The 17926-nt window shown below is 41.6% G+C and overlaps 1 protein-coding gene across 4 annotated transcripts in view; it reads right to left on the bottom strand.

Moving 5' to 3' along the window:
- NFATC3 (nuclear factor of activated T cells 3) overlaps positions 1–17926 on the bottom strand; it is a 143104-nt gene that overhangs the window by 107514 nt on the left and 17664 nt on the right. For all 4 annotated transcript variants that reach the window (XM_053604677.1, XM_053604696.1, XM_053604685.1 and 1 more), the window contains exon 2: positions 1584–2718. In XM_053604677.1, coding sequence (XP_053460652.1) covers positions 1584–2718 — 1135 coding nt within the window. The remainder of the gene's footprint in view (positions 1–1583; positions 2719–17926) is intronic.

Genomic DNA, 17926 nt, shown 5'->3' with positions numbered 1-17926 from the left:
ATTTAAAAATTTTTCTATAACAAAAAACCTCCATAAACTTACAAAGTTAAAAGAAAAAAACAAACAAACAGGCGGCGCCTGTGGCTCAGTGAGTAGGGCGCCGGCCCCATACGCCGAGGGTGGCGGGTTCAAACCCAGCCCCGGCCAAACTGCAACAAAAAAAATAGCCGGGCGTTGTGGCGGGCGCCTGTGGTCCCAGCTGCTCGGGAGGCTGAGGCAGGAGAATTGCATAAGCCCAGGAACTGGAGGTTGCTGTGAGCCGTGTGACGCCACGGCACTCTACCCAGGGCCGTACAGTGAGACTCTGTCTCTACAAAAAAAAAAAAAAACAAAAAAAAAAAACACCACAATATAACACAGCAAATTTCATCCACACAGTGAGCTCTTAAGAATAAAATAATCCTGGGCAGCGCCTGTGGCTCAGTTGGTAAGGCACCGGCCCCATATACCAAGGGTGGCGGGTTCAAACCTGGCCCCGGTTGAACTGCAACCAAAAATAGCTGGGCGTTGTGGCGGATGCCTGTAGTCCCAGCTACTTGGGAGGCTGAGGCAAGAGAATCGCTTAAGCCCAGGAGTTGGAGGTTGTTGTGAGCTGTGTGAGGCCACGGCACTCTACCGAGGGCAATAAATTGAGACTGTCTCTACAAAAAAAAAAAAGAATAAAATAATCCTATTCCCAATTATTTTTATTCGAAATTTAGGGCAGCACCTGTGACTCAGTGAGTAGGGTGCCGGTCCCATATACTGAGGGTGGCGGGTTCAAACCCAGTCCCAGCCAAACTGCAACAACAAAAACAAAATAGATGGGCGTTGTGGCAGGCACCTGTAGTCCCAGCTACTCGGGAGGCTGAGGCAAGAGAATCACCTAAGCCTAAGAGCTGGAGGTTCCTGTGAGCTGTGACGCCCCACCACTCTATCAAGGGTGGCAAAATGAGACTCTGTCTCAAAATAAATAAAAAAATAAATTTAATTTATACTAATATCCACCTTAAATAAAACTTTTCCCCTTTTTTTCATTCTTTTTGCATACCAAAAAATACATAAAACTTTCCTAGATAAGAAAAGTTCTTCTGGGGGCTATGCCTGTGGCTCAGTGAGCAGGGCACCGGCCCCATATACCAAGGGTGGCGGGTTTGAACCCGGCCCCGGCCAAACTGCAACAAAAAATAGCTGGGCGTTGTGGTGGGCACCTGTAGTCCCAACTACTCAGGAGGCTGAGGCAAGACAATCGCCAAAGCCCTGGGGTTGGAGGTTGCTGTGAGCTGTGACACCACAGTACTTTACCAAGGGCAATAAAGTGAGATTCTGTCTCTTAAAAAAAAAAAAAAAGAAGAAAATTCCTTTTAAGGATTCCTAAGTAGAATTTATTACTATCTATAATTCATTACTTATACACTTAAAAAATTACATTAGTCCATGTAAACTCAAATGAAAATATAAATTTTAAGTTATCTGTATGTCAGAAATTTTTTCTAAAAATGAGAAGAGAAACAGTCACACCTTTGCATATAGATAGCATAATAACATGCCACCAATGATCCATAAGCATGAAAAACAACCAGCAGCCATTTCCATCAACTCACCGAAATATAGGAGTGTGGCCAGGCTTTGGTTTGCTCCATGTAAAGGGTGAAGGAACTGAAAGAAATTGGTCACCAGTTGAATCTTTCTTTAATGTATACTGAGATCCAAGGCCATCATCTATTGAAGTCTCCTGGGAGGGTGATAAACTCCCTTGATCATCTGAACAGAGCTCTAATTTTCCTGGTAATATGGTAGCTTGATCTTCAGAAGTCTTCCTTGTTTTCAGAGGGATATCAGTCTCTACACAGTACTGAAATGGAAAAAGTGCAGGGCCAAGGCCTGATCCACTTTGGACAGAAGTATTGAGCCAGGTATCTTCTGTTACACTTCCCCTAGGGGAGTGACCTGGAGAAGGAACAGGTGAGTGATGGGGTGAAAGAGACCCAGCGTAACAAACTTCAGCACTGGAGTGCCGCCGCTTCCCACAAGGAGAAGTGGGCCTCGATGAAGGTCCTGAAGCTGGCCTGGGGCTCAACCAATTCTCATCAGTGATACTGGATCTAGGGGAGTGGCAAGGAGATTGCCTGGGTGACAAGGAGTGTCCAAGTCCATACTGTTGATGCCAAGATTCTTCTCCAGGGCAGCCTCCTGGAGAGCCACCAGGAGAAGTCAGAGGGGATCCAAGAGTAAACCGGGCTGCAGCTTCATTCAACTCAGAATCCACATCATCATAAATGTGTGAAAGAGATTCACAAGAAGACGCATCTGAGAACCAGCTCCTAGAAGAGATGCTGCTGGCAGGGCTAGGACTAAGGGAAGACTCCCGGTAGGATGGCTCAAGAGGAAGATAGAGATGATCTCTAGAAGGCCTTTCTAAATACTCCCTTTCTGGATCATTTATGTGTGGATCATCTTCATGTGCTTCTATTTCTTGATGACAGTTTGGAGAGATAGATGTAATTTGAATACTTGGGCACTCAAAGGGTTTAGGACCACCTAATGGGCTATATTTAGATTCAGGAATCTCACAAGTTCCTTCATAGTTTTTGTGACCTTGGAGCGGAAACGATGGTGACAAAACAGAAGAGTGAGACGGTAATCCATGATGTGGCAAGCAAAATGGTGAGTTTAAAGTAGATGGAGGTGGATCTACATTAAGGATGTAAATGGATGCACAATCATCTGGCTCAAGATCTATGGGGAGGAAGGCAAAAAGAAAAAAAATCAGCAAAACGAGAAATTAGAAAAATTTAGAGGTATAAAATATTAGATGAAAAGCAAATAATAATCTTGAGAGAAAAAAGTGAAACATAAAATGTACATCTCTTTAGCTCCATTAAAGAGAGTTGGCTATTTCTGTAGATATTGTAATTATTACCTAGCGCATAATGTTATTTTTATTTTCACATTTTCTAAAGTGATCATCAGAGGGCGGCGCCTGTAGCTCAAGGAGTAGGGCGCCGGTCCCATGTGCCGGAAGGTGGCGGGTTCAAACCCAGCCCCAGCCAAAAACCATAAAGTGATCATCAGAAAACATAATCTACTGTAGTCCCAGCTGCTCGGGAGGCTGAGGCAAGAGAATCACGTAAGCCCAAGAGTTAGAGGTTGCTGTGAGCCATGTGACGCCACAGCACTTTACCAGAGGGCGGTACAGTGAGACTCTGTCTCTACAAAAAAAAAAAAAAAGAAAAAGAAAACAATCTAAAAACAATAAATGCTTTTATAAAAGAAATAATTAGATCTGCAATTCTAAATAACATTCACAGAATTACAGAATGATATATAGCATATAAATTGGGCCTCGTTTGGAATTTGCAGGTTAAAATGAAGAATGAAACAGTCTTCCAAAGGCTATTTTAGTTATGTGGCTACATGATAGGTTTACTAACAAAAAGGATTACAGATTCAAATTCAAATGCTAGAATTCAGTCTACCTCTGCCATTAACTGTGACTCTTTAGTCATATCATTTACCTTCTCTAGGCCTCAGTGATGAACTTCTCCTTCATTGGAAGTTTCCTTCCAATGAAATGCAAGAGTTCTCTGTAAAGAAATTTTTTGTTTAAGTGTTTAAGACAGCATCTCCCTCAGTTGCTAGGGCTCAAGTTCAGTTGTATCATAGCTCACAGCAGCTTTGAAACAATCTTCCTGCCTCAGCCTTCCAAGTAGCTAATACTACAAGCCCATAACACTACACCTGGCTATTTTAAAACACATATATATTTTTTGAGACAGAGTCTCACTGTCACCCTGAGCAGAGTGCCGTGGCATCAAAGCTCACAGCAATCTCAAACTCCTGGGCTTAAAAAAGTGATCCTCTTGCCTCAGCCTCCGAGGTAGCTGGGACTACAGGTGCCTGCCACAACACCCAGCTATTTTTTAGAGATGGAGTCTCGCTCTTGCTCAGGCTGGTCTCAAACTTCTGAGCTCAAGCAATCCACCTGCCTCGGCTGCTTCCCACAGTGCACGAGCCATCGTGCCCAGCCTTTAAAATATATTTTTTGCAGAGCCTGGGTTTTACAATGCCTGAGTCCTCACTGGTCTCAAACAACTAATGTCAAGTGATCCTCCTGCCTGGGCCTTCCAAAGTGCTGGGTTCTATAGGCATGATGAGCTATTGCACCCAGTCTCTTTAAGAAAGCATTTATGATTAATAGTGACAGTTCTTTTCTCCACTATCACACATCATATCTTTGCTCACAGAAGACCAGGTTACAACAGCCATATGATACCTTTGTGTTCCCTTTACTTCAACAGAAAATAACTCATCCGAACATTTAACTTAGGATTGATCATTAAAGTAATCCTCATAAAGACAGAAATTTATTGGAATTATTAACACTAAGCAAGCCCTGCCAACTACCTACTGAGAATGTTTGCAGCAATTAAGGGTATTTTGCCAACTTCACATTCAGGAAAGATTATTATCCATTTTCACAAAGGCAGGAGCACTAAACTACAAGGTGGTGGTTAAACAGTTTCACTTTTTCCAAGGAGGTCATCGCTGGGAAACCAAAGACAACATCGTTCATAGATACAACAGAGAAAACAATAAACCTTTAGTTTCTTCTCAAAAGTACGCAAGGAGATAATATTGTTTCATTACATTAGTACCAATGAAAAATAACTTACACTTCTTTAGGTCCTGATGTTGCTGTCATTAGCCAAAATTCTTTAATTTATATCTATAAGCCCTGAATTTTGGAACTTTTAAGATTTTGGCAGATAATAATCGATTTAGAAAATAATTAATGTTCTAAAAGTAACTGTAATGATGGTTGCAAACTTCTGTGAATACACTATTTAAAATCACTGAAATGCAAACTTGAATGGGTGAATTGTATGGTATATGTTAATTACATCTCAATAAAGCTATTATGAAAATATATAATAAATGAAACATACAATGGCAGAGAAAACGCCATTCACAATAACAACAAAGAAGATTAAATAACTGTACTAAGAAACATAAAACCCATAAGATGTCTGAAAATACTTAAAAGACCTGAACACAAAATTTGTCAGACTTTTTCCCAAATGTCACCAAAATCCAAACTTCGGAACTCTGAGCAGCTAATAGTTATCTCACTATGATAAAATAGTTGTAGCTCCAGATTTCCAACTCTAGAATTCTCATATTCACAGTGCTTCAGAAATTTGACCATCTTAAGTCTCTCTTTTTTTTTCCCTACCACCGTAAGTCCTTCTTATTCTTGAGACAGAATCTCACTTGAGATCTCTTGCCTCAGACTCTTGAGTAGCTAGGACTACAGGCGCCTGCCACAACATCCAACTATTTTTAAAGACCTAGTCTCACTCTGGCTCAGGCTGGTCTCCAACCTGTGAGCTCAGGACAATCCACCTGCCTCAGCCTCCCAGAGTGCTAGGATTACAGGCATAAGCCACCGAACCTGGCCCTAGGCATGCTCATTTATGTATGTACTGTCTAAGGTTACTTTCACACCTTAAGGGTAGAGCTAAGTAGCTGTGCCCTGACCATACTGCTTCACATTGCTGCTTGGTGCACTAACAAATTGCAGTGGCAAAGTTCTAACTTCACCTCATTTTAAGTGCAGTGCACATGGACATATTGCAACTTTTTTTCTTTTTAAGGAGACAAGCATCTCACTTGTTGCCCAGTCTGGACCCAAACAATTCTCCCTCATCAGTCTCCCAAAGTAGCTAAGACTATAGCTCATATGGCAATTATTGCAATTTTTTAAAAAATTACCAGTATATGCCCATCACACCAAATAAAGGTGGGGTCTGAATGTTGCTCTTTCAAAGCACAGCTGAATGTGAGGTTTTGTTTTTTTTTTTAACAGACTGGTTGGCAACGCATTATGTTTATCATGCAATGACATCTTGACTATGATAAAAGAATACATAATATATCAGCATTATCACAGTAATGCATTCATCACAATACTCCCAATTAATAGAAAAAAAAGAAAAATTGAAAAATAGTGAGTTATTAATATTTTTTTGTTTGTACTAATGAAAGAAATGTGTTCAGAGAAAATAAACTTATTCAAGTCTATTAGCCTTTCAGCAACAACAGGTGGTTGAAAAAAAATGAGACACTTGTAGCAACATCTATAGGCAATTATAGGCCAGGCTTGATGGCTCCCGCCTGTAATCCTAGCACTTTGGGACACCAAGGCAGGAGGACTGCTTGAGGTAAAGAGTTTGAGACTAGCCTGAACAAGAGAAAAGCCCCATCTAGACAAAAAATAAAAAATTAACTGGGCATGGTGGTGTGTGCCTAGTCCTAGCTACTTGGGAGACAGGCAGGACTGCTCTGGCCCAGGAATTTGAGGTTGCAATGAGCTACAATGATGCCACTACACTCTACCCAGATGAACAGAGTAAGATCTCCACAAAACAAAACAAAACTACTTTTCCTTGAAAAGTGGGTGTCCTTGGCTCTTGGTATGTTACCAGATGTTACCAATTCTGATCAGTTGTTATTTATTTGAAGAGTCAATGTAGAGTTAAGTGACTAAAGAATTTGCCTCCATGAATAGTGAGAAAAGAAACAAGTTCAATATTTTCAAAGAAGTCAAGAAAATTCTAGTGTAGTACAACTTAAATGGACTGTTATTAGCATATATCACAACTGATATTGATAAAAATGTATGAGAACACTATGATAATAAGAATACTATAAACAATTGTATACCAACAAATTAAACAATTTACAAAAAATGGGCACACTCCTAGAAGACAGGAATTACCAATACTGACTCAACAGATCTATAAAAAGTAGAGATCAGGGCGGCGCCTGTGGCTCAGCGGGTAGGGCGCCGGCCCCATATGCCGAGGGTGGTGGGTTCAAACCCGGCCCCGGCCAAACTGCAACAAAAAAATAGCCAGGTGTTGTGGCAGGCGCCTGTAGTCCCAGCTAGTCGGGAGGCTGAGGCAAGAGAATCGCTTAAGCCCATGAGTTGGAGGTTGCTGTGAGCTGTGTGACGCCACGGCACTCTACCGAGGGCCATAAAGTGAGACTCTGTCTCTACAAAAAAAAAAAAAAAGTAGAGATCGACTGAATCAGTAGTCAAAAATCTCCCAGGATCAGATGGCTTCAGTGGTGAATTCTACCAAACATTTAGAGAAGAATTAATGACAATCCTCAAACTATTCCAAAAATATGTACATAAGAGGACAGCACACTTCTTGACACATTCTATGAGGCCAGCATTTTCCTGACACTAAAACAAGACAAAGATACCACAAAAAACTATAGACTAACAATATGCCATTATGAATACAAACACAAAAATCCCTCCTCAAAAATACATACTAGCAAATTGAATCCAAGAACACATTAACAAGACCAAGTGGGCTTTATCCTAGGAATGCAAAAGGTACCTCAACAAATACAATATACCACACTAATAGAACTGAAGGGGAAAAAATCCACATGATCCCTCAATCAACACAGAAAAAACATTTGACAGAATTCAACATTTTTTCATTACTAATAAAAAAGAACTAGCTGGGCTTGGCCGTTCATGCCTGTAATCCAAGCACTTCATGAGGCTGAGGAAGGAGGATCACTTGAGGTTAGGAATTTGGGACTAGCTGAGCAAGACCCTGTCTCTACAGAAAAATAGGAAAAATAGGCGTGATTGTACACACCTATAGTCCCAGCTACTTGGGGGCCTCAGGTGGGAGGATCACTTGAGCCCAGGAGTTTGAGGTTGCAGTGAGCTATGACTCCACTGCATTCTAGTCTGGGCAACAGAGCTAGATGTGTCTCAAAAAACAAAATAAATAAATAAACCCGCAACCTCAGCAAACAGGAATAGAAGGAACTTCCTTAACATGACTGAGGGCATTCATGAAAACTCACAGCTACATCATACTCAATGGCGAAAGACTGAAAGTTTTCCCCCTAAGATTAAGAACAAGATAAAGATGTCTACTTTCACCACTGCTATTCAATATTGTACTGATAGTCCTAGCCAGAGCAATTAAGCAATGAAAAGAAATAAAAGGCATCCAATTGGAAAGGAAGAAATAAAACTATCTCTATTTGCAGATGACATGTTTCTATATATAGTAAATCCCATAGGATCCACAAAAAACTGGAGCTAATAAATGAAGTCATTAAAGTTGCAGACTAAAAGATTAACAACATTGGAAGTCAGAATAAAATAGAGAGGAATATCTTCAAAATTTTCAGAGAAAATGATATTTAATCTAGAATTCTATAGCTAGCCATAAGTATAAGGTGAGAATGAAGACATTTTTAAATATGAAAGGTCCCAAAACATTACCTTCTATTATCATCAATTAGCTTCTGGAGGAAGTACTTCATCAGTTTTAGTCATAAAGTAGCCAAGTGAGAGAAACAGATGACCCAACAACAACAGAAAGGCAAAGGGATTCCTCAAAAACGACAAAGATTTCAGAGTTACTGCTTAGGTAATGACCAGTTCAGAAAAGAGTAGTTGAGAAGGCTCTGAGAGAGAAGTCTCCAAGAAAATAAAACCAACAGATTAGTGTTTGAAAATGCTAACCTGAGATTCAGGCACCTGGAGGAGACTTCAGGAATGAATTAGCATAAATACACAAAACTATGACACAAAAAGACCATTAATTCTTGAAACAATAACGAATTGTACCTGGAATGAAAAAAGTTACATACGTATGTGTACTATATGGCTTAACTAAGAATAGCAAAGTGTGAATGGTGGCTCATGGCTACAATCCCATAAAAGGCTAAGGCAGAAGGATCACTTGAGGTCAAGAGTTTGAGACCAGCCTAACCAAGAGCAAGACCCCATCTCTACAAAAAATAAAAAAATCAGCCAGGTATGATATGTGCACTCAGAAGGCTGAGTCAGAGCATCTCTCAAGCCCAGGAGTTGGAAGTGACAGTAAGCTTTGACAATACCACTGTACTCTAGCCTATGTGACCAAGCAAAACCCTGTCTCAAAATAATGATGATGATAATAATCATCATCATCATCATCGTCGTCATCATCTAACCACAATTATGATTTAACCATCTTGGGAAATAAGAATCATGCTTACATACACTTGGGAGATACAGTGTCCTAAAATCTTCTTTCCCCAAAAAGGAAGTCAATCATTAACAGCTACATTTGAAAAAAAATCAAGAAATAGTAGTAGATACATCAACTAGAGATCTGAAGGCAAATACCAAAAAGAAACTGCAAAAAGAGTTTGAATGCAGATGCCTCCAGAAGAGAACGTAAGGTAAGATAGAGGCAGAGAAAGAATAAGCTTTATTGAACTATTTGATTCTTTTTTTTTTTTTTTTTTTGAGACAAGAGTCTCACTAAGTTGCCCTTGGTAGAGTGCTATGGCATCACAGCTCATAGCAACCTCAAACTCTTGGGTTTAAATGAGTATCTGCCTCAGCCTCCCAAGTAGCTGTGACTATAGGCACCCGCCACAATGCCCAGCTATTTTTCGGTTGCAGTTGTCATTGTTTTTTTGTTGTTGTTTGTTTGTTTTTAGAGACAGAGTCTCACTTTATCACCCTTGGTAGAGTGCCATGGCTCACAGCTCACGGCAACCTCCAACTCCTGGGCTTAAGTGATTATCTTGCCTCAGCCTCCCAAGTAGCTGGGACTACAAGCGCCCGCCAGAATACCCGGTTATTTTTTCATTGCAGTTTGGCTGGGACCAGGTTCAAACCCGCCACCCTCGGTATATGGAGCCGATGGAGCCACAGGTGCCACCCACACCAGTCATTGTTGTTTAGCAGGCCCACCACGGGTTCAAACCCACCTGACCTGGTGTATGTGGCCAGCGCCCTAACCACTGAGCTACGGGCACCAAGCCTGAACTATTTGATTCTTTAAACAAAGTGCACAGGCCTATAATACTAGCACTCTGGGAAGCCAAGGCAGGTGGATTGTCTGAGCTCCCAAAGTCAAGAACAGCCTGTGCAAGAGCCAGTTGCCACCTCTAAAAATAGCTGGGCACTATGGAGAATGCCTATAGTCCCAGCTACTTGGGAGGCTGAAACAAGAGAATCACTTAAACCTAATAGTTGGAGGTTGCTGTGAGCTATGCTGCCATACCACTCTACAGAGGGTGACAGAGTGAGACTCAGTCTCAAAAAAAAAAAAAAAAAAGCAAAAGATTCCAATGATTTTATCATTGCTTAAAAAAATAATAATTATGGGCTTGGCGCCAGCGCCTAAGGCACCAGCCACATACATCAGAGCTGGTGGGTTCGAATCCAGCCCAAGTCTGCCAAACAACAATGACAACTACAACAAAATAATAGATGGGTGTTCTGGTGGGCACCTGTAGTCCCAGCTACTTGGGAAGCTGAGGCAAGAGAATTGCTTAAGTCCAAGAATTTGAGATTGCTGTGAGCTGTGATGCCACAGGACCAAGGGCCACATAGTGAGACTCTGTCTCAAAATAATAATAGTATAATAATAATGATAATAATATTAATAATATCAAATAAATTCTCACAAGAAATAGTCAGGAGACTATTTCAGCAACCATTTACCTAATAAAACTATGCTTGACAAAAGGGGCAAAATCAACAGGACAGAAATGTATGGCAAACACAACTTAACATCCACACATAGGAAAAAATAAGTAAGGTCAATTTACAGTCATCTAACAGAACACAGAATATGTACTAGTATTATCTTGTGAAAAGGTAAAAACCCCCCAAAATTTAATTTGTTCTTAATATAGACATTGTAGTGACCTATATGGAGAAAACAATCAAGAGATTACATCTACCCAGATTACAGTAATAACCCTGTGAGTTCATCTCATGTGACACTCTCACCATCAGGGAAGGAACAGGAACAAAACAGTGATGTGCACTTTCACCCTTCTATTCAGCATTGTACTAGAGGTTCTAGCCAGTGCAGTCAGGCAAGAAAAACGGAAAAAAAAAAAAAAAAAGACATTCAGATTGGAAAGGAGATAGTAAAACCATCTATATTTGCAGATCATATATAGTTGTCTATATAGAAAATCTGATGAAGGGGCGGCACCTGTGGCTCAGTCGGTAAGGCGCCGGCCCCATATACTGAGGGTGGCGGGTTCAAACCCAGCCCCGGCCGAACTGCAACAAAAAAATAGCCAGGCATTGTGGCGGGCGCCTGTAGTCCCAGCTGCTCGGGAGGCTGAGGCAAGAGAATTGCTTAAGCCCAGGAGTTGGAGGTTGCTGTGAGCTGTGTGATGCCATGGCACTCTACCCAGGGCCATAAAGTGAAACTCTGGCTCTACAAAAAAAAAAAAAAAAGAAAATCTGATGAAGCCTACAAAAAGCTACTATGTATGTTTAATGAGATTACAGGATATAAGATCAAAAATGAAAATTATATATGTATATATTTGCAATGAACATTCAGAAACTGAAATTTAGCCTGTAATCCTAGCGCTCTCGGAGGCTGAAGCGGGTGGACTGTCTGAGCTCACGAGTTCGAGCCTGAGCCACAAGACCTCATCTCTACAAATAGCCAGGCATTATGGCCAGCACCTGTATTCCCAGCTACTTGGGAGGCTGAGGCAAGAGAATCTCATGAGCCCAAGAATTTGAGGTTGCTGTGAGCTGTGAGGCCATAGCACTCTACTGAGGGTGACAAGTGAGACTCTGTCTAAAAAAGAAAGTGAAATTTAGGGCGGCATCTGTGGCTCAAGGAGTAGGGCGCCGGTCCCATATGCTGGAGGTGGTGGGTTCAAACCCAGCCCCGGCCAAAAAAAAAAAAAGAAAGTGAAATTTAAAATAGCATCAAAAAGAATAAAATACACAAGAATAAACTAAACAAATGGTGCACAACTTACACGCTGAAAACAAATTATGCTAATTTATGAATAAACAAATAAACAAAAAAAATAAAATGTGGTATAACCATACAATAGAATATTGTTTGGCCATAAAAATGAATGAAGTACCTATACAAGCAACACAGATAAACTTTAAAACATTGTAAGTTTTTAAGTGAAAGAAGTTAGTCATTCAAAACCACATACTCGGCTCGGTGCCTAGAGCTCAGCATCTAGGGCGTCAGCCACATACATCAGAGTTGGCCGGTTTGAATCCAGCCCAGGCCTGCCAAACAACGATGTCAACTACAACCAAAAATAAAAATAGCCGGATGTTGTGGCAGGCACATGTAGTCCCAGATACTTGGGAGGCTGAGACAAGAGAATCGCTTAAGCCCAAGAGTTTGAGGTTGTGGTGAGCTGTGACGCCACAGCACTCAGCACTCTTAACAATGGTGACAAAGTGAGACTCTGTCTCAAAAAAAAAAAAAAAAAACACACATAGTGGCCAGGCTCGGTGGCTCACACCTATAATCCTAGGATTCTGGGAGACCGAGGCAGGTGGATAGTTGAACCCATGAGTTCGAGACCAGCCTGAGCAAAAATAGAAAAACTGAGACAAGAGGATCTCTTGAGCCCAAGAGTTAGAAGTTGCTGGGATTACAGGTGCCTGCCACAACACCTGACTGTTTTTTTTTTTTTTTGTTGCAGCTGTCATTGTTGTTTAGCTGGCCCAGGCCAGGTTCGATCCTGTCAGCCTCAATGTATGTGGCTGACGCTGTAACCACTGTGTTATGGGCACTGAGCCTCAAAATAAATTTTTAAAATTCTTAGTTTTAAAAACTAAAACATAAAACTCTTAGAAGGCAACATAAGAGTAAATCCTTATAATCTCAGACTTGACAATGAGTTCTTTGATATAACACCAAAAGGACAGCCAACAAAATAAAAAAATAAGCTGAACTTGGTAAAAAAATAAAAGTTTTTGTACACCAAAACTACGCTATTAAGCAAAAAGACCTATAGAATGGGAGAAAATATTTGCAAATCATGTATCTGATAAGGGTTTAGTATGCAGAATAGATAAAAAATCTTAACAATTCAACAATAAAAAAAAACACTCAATTTAAAAATGAGCAGTGGGCTGGGCACGGTAGCTCAGTGGTTAGGCCACTGGCCATATATCCAGGACTGGTGGGTTTGAACCTGGCCCAGGCCTGCTAAACAACAATGACAATTACAACAACAACAAAAAATAGCCACGGCGTTGTGGCAGGCGCCTGTAGTCCCAACTACGAGGGAGGCTGAGGCAAGAGAATCACTTAAGTCCAAGAATTGGAAGATGCAAAGAGCTGTGATGCCACAGCACTCTACAGAGGGCAACATATTGAGACTCTTGTCTCAAAAATAAATAAATATAAAAATGAGCAATGGTACCCTGTCTGTAGAAAAAATAAATAAATAAATAATGGGGTTGGCTCAGCACCGATAGCTCAGTGAGTAGGGTGCCAGCCACATACACTAAGGCTGGCGGGTTCAAGCTCAGCCCCAGCCTGCTAAACAGCAATGACAACTGCTACCGAAAAATAGCTAGGCATTGTGGAGGGCACTTGTAGTCCCAGCTACTCAGGAGGCTGAGGCAAGAAAATCACTTAAGACCAAGAGTGTGAGGTTGCTGTGAGCTGTGACACCACAGCACTCTATCGAGGGCGACATAGTGGCAACTCTATCTCTAAATAAATAAATAAATAAATGGCAAAGAACTTGAATAGACAATTTTCCAAAGAAGATATACAAATCGCCAGTAAGCACATGAAAAGATCCTCAATACCACTAGTCATTAGGGAAATAAAAATCAAAACCACAGTGAGATACCAAAAATGAAAAATAACAAGTAATGGCAAGGATGTGGAGAAATTAGAACAGTTAGGCATCACTAGTGGGAATGTAAAATGATATAGCTGCTATATCATATATAATTCAGAAATTCTTCAAAAAGTTAAACATAAAATTAACATATGCACCAGGTGCAATGGCTCATGCCTATAATCCTAGCACTTTGGGAAACTGAGACAGGAGGATCACTTTAGGCCAGGAGTTCACCATCAGTTTAACACAGTGAGATCCCAGCTCTTAAAAAACAAACAAAAAAAACCCCAAAAAACCATTATCTCAATGTGTGTACATCCCTTAGTCCCAGATACTTGGGAGACTAGGGCAGGAGGATTGCTTGAGCCCAGGAGTTTGAGGTTACAGTGAGCTATGATTGTGACACTTCACTCTGGCCCAGGCAAGAGAGTGAGACACTGTCTCAAGATAAATAAATAAGTGAATATAATCAACATTTGATCCAGCAATTCCACTGTTAGGTATGTATCCAAGAGAAACGAAAATAAATCCACATAAAAATCTGTACATGACTACTTGGGAGGCTGAAGCAAGAGAATCACTTAAGCCCAAGAGTTTGAGGTTGCTGTCAGCTGTGACACCACAGCACTCTACCGAGGGCAACACAGTGAGACTCTGTCTCAAAAAAAAAATGTGGGTGGCACCTGTAGCTCAGTGAGTAGGGCACCAGCCCCATATACTGACAGTGGCAGGTTCAAACCCAGCCCTGGCCAAACTGCAACAAAAAACAGCCGGGCGTTGTGGTGGGTGCCTGTGCTTCCAGCTACTTGGGAGGCTGAGGCAAGAGAATCACCTAAGCCCAAGAGCTGGAGGGTTGCTGTGAGCCGTGACGCCACGGCACTCTACCAAGGGCAACAAAGTGAGACTCTTTCTCAAAAAAAAAGTGTACATGAACGATTACAGTAGCACTTACATTAGCATCAAAAAATATTAAGTACTTAGGGATAAATCTGACCACTACAGACCTTTACCCTGAAAACAACAAAATATTACCAAGAAATTAAAGGATAGGGCGGCGCCTGTGGCTCAGTCGGTGAGGCGCTGGCCCCATATACCGAGGGTGGCAGGTTCAAACCCGGCCCCGGCCAAACTGCAACCAAAAAAATAGCTGGGCGTTGTGGCGGGCGCCTGTAGTCCCAGCTACTCGGGAGGCTGAGGCAAGAGAATCGCTTAAGGAGTTGGAGGTTGCCGTGAGCTGTGTGAGGCCATGGCACTCTACCGAGGGCAATAAAGTGAGACTCTGTCTCTACAAAAAAAAAAAAAAAAAAAAAGAAATTAAAGGATAATAATGATAAATAATAAAATAGATCAGGGGTTCTCAACCTTCCTAATGCTGCAACCCTTTATTTATTTATTTATTTTGGTTATTTGCCGGGGCTGGGTTTGAACCCACCACCTCTGGCATATGGGACCGGCACCCTACTCCTTGAGCCACAGGCGCCGCCCTTCTGCTCCAACCCTTTAATACAGTTCCTGTGAACTGCAGAAATAGATGCAGAGAAATATCTTATCAATACACAGTATCATTAAGATGTATGTTTGGCCAGGCATGGGGGGTTACAGCTACGGCCTCACTCCAGAGGCTGAAGCAGGAGGATCATTTGAGCCCAGAAGTTTGTGGTTGCAGTGAGCTATAATTGCACCATTGTACTCCAGCCTGGGTGACACAATGAGACCCTATTTCTTACAAAAAAAAAAAAAAAAAAGATACACATTCTCCCCAAATGCTCCCCCTAGAATCAACACAATCCCAAAATCTCAAGCAAAATTCTATTAGGCTTTATTGGTAGAAATTAGAAAGCTGATTCTAAGATTTATATGGAAAAGCATAAGATTTAAAATAATCAAAATAACATGAAAAAGAAGGCGGCAACCCTAGCTCAACCAGTAGAGTGCCGGCCACATACAAGAGGCTGGTGGGTTTGAACCCGGCCTGGGCCAGCTAAAACAACGACAACTACAACAACAACAAAAATAGCCTGATGTTGTGGCGGGCGCCTATAGATAGTCCCAGCTACTTGAGAGGCTGAGGCAAGAGAATTGCTCAAGCCCAAGAGTTTGAGGTTGCTATGAGCTGTGACGCCACAGCACTCTACCCACGGCAACAGCTTGAGACTATGTTTCAAAGGAAAAAAAAAAAGAAAAGAAAAAGAACAAAGTTGGAGAAATCATACTATCCAATTTCGGTAGTTACTATAAAGGTAACTAGCTGTCATCATACAAGGTCTGACAATTAAGTTCACAAACTTGCCCCCATGTGCTTACATTGGCAGCATTTGCAAACAACTCAATAAAGTTTCATAACCTTGGTATATCAGCATCTCACAGCTGTGTCTGTCTGAAGTGTGGCAGTGTCTTGCTGAGTGGCGTTCATTATTGTTGTTGCGTGTTTTTGTGTGCTATTTGATGACGGCTCTGATGGTCATTCCAGAAAGAGTTCTAAAACTGCTTTGAAGGGTGGACTAGGCGCCACCATCAGTATATAACTTCCCAAGAGGAGTACTTCAAAGGTGACCACGGTGTTATTCAGCAATAAAGTAGGCAGCACTTTTTTTTTTTTTTTTTTTTGTAGAGACAGAGTTTCACTTTATTGCCCTCGGTAGAGTGCCGTGGCATCACACAGCTCATAGCAACCTCCAACTCCCGGGCTTAGGCGATTCTCTTGCCTCAGCCTCCCGAGTAGCTGGGACTACAGGCGCCCGCCACAACGCCCGGCTATTTTTTTGTTGCAGTTTGGCCGGGGCTGGGTTTGAACCCGCCACCCTCGGTGTATGGGGCCGGCGCCCTGCTCACTGAGCCACAGGCGCCACCAAAGGCAGCACTTTTTATACCACGAGTTCGCAAACTTAATTGTCAGACCTTGTATATGGTCAACTGATTTTTTACAAAGGTGCAAAAGCAAGACAGCCTTTCAACAAAGGATTGGGAAGAAATGGATGTAAAAACATTGAACTTGGGTTCATACCTCACACCATACACATAAACTAACTCAAAATAGATCATAGACTTAAATGTAAAACCTAAGACTATAAAACATCCAAAGAAAACCTCGGAGAAAATCTTTGTGAATTTGGTTTAGGCAAAGCTTTCTTAGATATAACACCAAACGTGCAATTCATAAAAGAACAAATTCATCAAAATTTAAAACTTCTACAAAAGGGCGGCGCCTGTGGCTCAGTGAGCAGGGCGCTGGCCCCATATACCGAGGGTGGCGGGTTCAAGCCCAGCCCCGGCCAAACTGCAACAGAAAAATAGCCGGGCGCTGTGGCGTGCGCCTGTAGTCCCAGCTACTTGGGAGGCTGAGGCAGGAGAATCACCTAAGCCCAGGAGTTGGAGGTTGCTGTGAGCCGTGTGACGCCACGGCACTCTACCGAGGGCAATAAAGTGAAACTCTATCTCTACAAAAAAAAAAAAAAACTTCTACAAAAGACACTGTCAAGATAAAGCCATAGATTAACAGAATCTCTTTGCAAAGCATGCTACTTGGGAGGCTGAGGCAGAAGAATCACCTAAGCCCAGGAGTTGGAGGTTGCTGTGAGCCGTGTGACGCCACGGCACTCTACCGAGGGCAATAAAGTGAAACTCTATCTCTACAAAAAAAAAAAAAAAACTTCTACAAAAGACACTGTCAAGATAAAGCCATAGATTAACAGAATCTCTTTGCAAAGCATGCTACTTGGGAGGCTGAGGCAGAAGAATCACCAAGCCCAGGAGTTGGAGGTTGCTGTGAGCCGTGTGACGCCACGGCACTCTACCGAGGGCAATAAAGTGAAACTCTGTCTCTACAAAAAAAAAAAAAAACTTCTACAAAAGACACTGTCAAGATAAAGCCATAGATTAACAGAATCTCTTTGCAAAGCATATATCTGAGAAAGAACTTGTGTCCAAAAAATAAAAGAAAGAAAGAAATCTTTGTTCTGAAAGTGTTATTTAAACAAAAAAATTTAAAAAAAAAACTCTCGGGCAGCGCCTGTGCCTCAAAGGAGTAGGGCACCAGCCCTATATGCCAGAGGTGGCGGGTTCAAACCCAGACCCAGCCAAAAAAAAAAAAAAAAAGAACTCTCAAAACTCAACAATAAGAAAACAACATCATTTCAAAGGTGGCAAAAAGACTTGAACAGACACTAAACCAAAAATGACATACAGATGGCAAAACCACATAAAAAGACGTTTCATCAGTATTAGTTACTTCCCTGGAGAAATATAAATTAAA

Source organism: Nycticebus coucang, chromosome 2, assembly GCF_027406575.1.
Source record: "Nycticebus coucang isolate mNycCou1 chromosome 2, mNycCou1.pri, whole genome shotgun sequence".
Classification (NCBI taxonomy): domain Eukaryota; kingdom Metazoa; phylum Chordata; class Mammalia; order Primates; family Lorisidae; genus Nycticebus; species Nycticebus coucang.
Note: the sequence above shows the minus strand (reverse complement) of the source record. Positions and strands in the feature narration are given on the sequence as shown.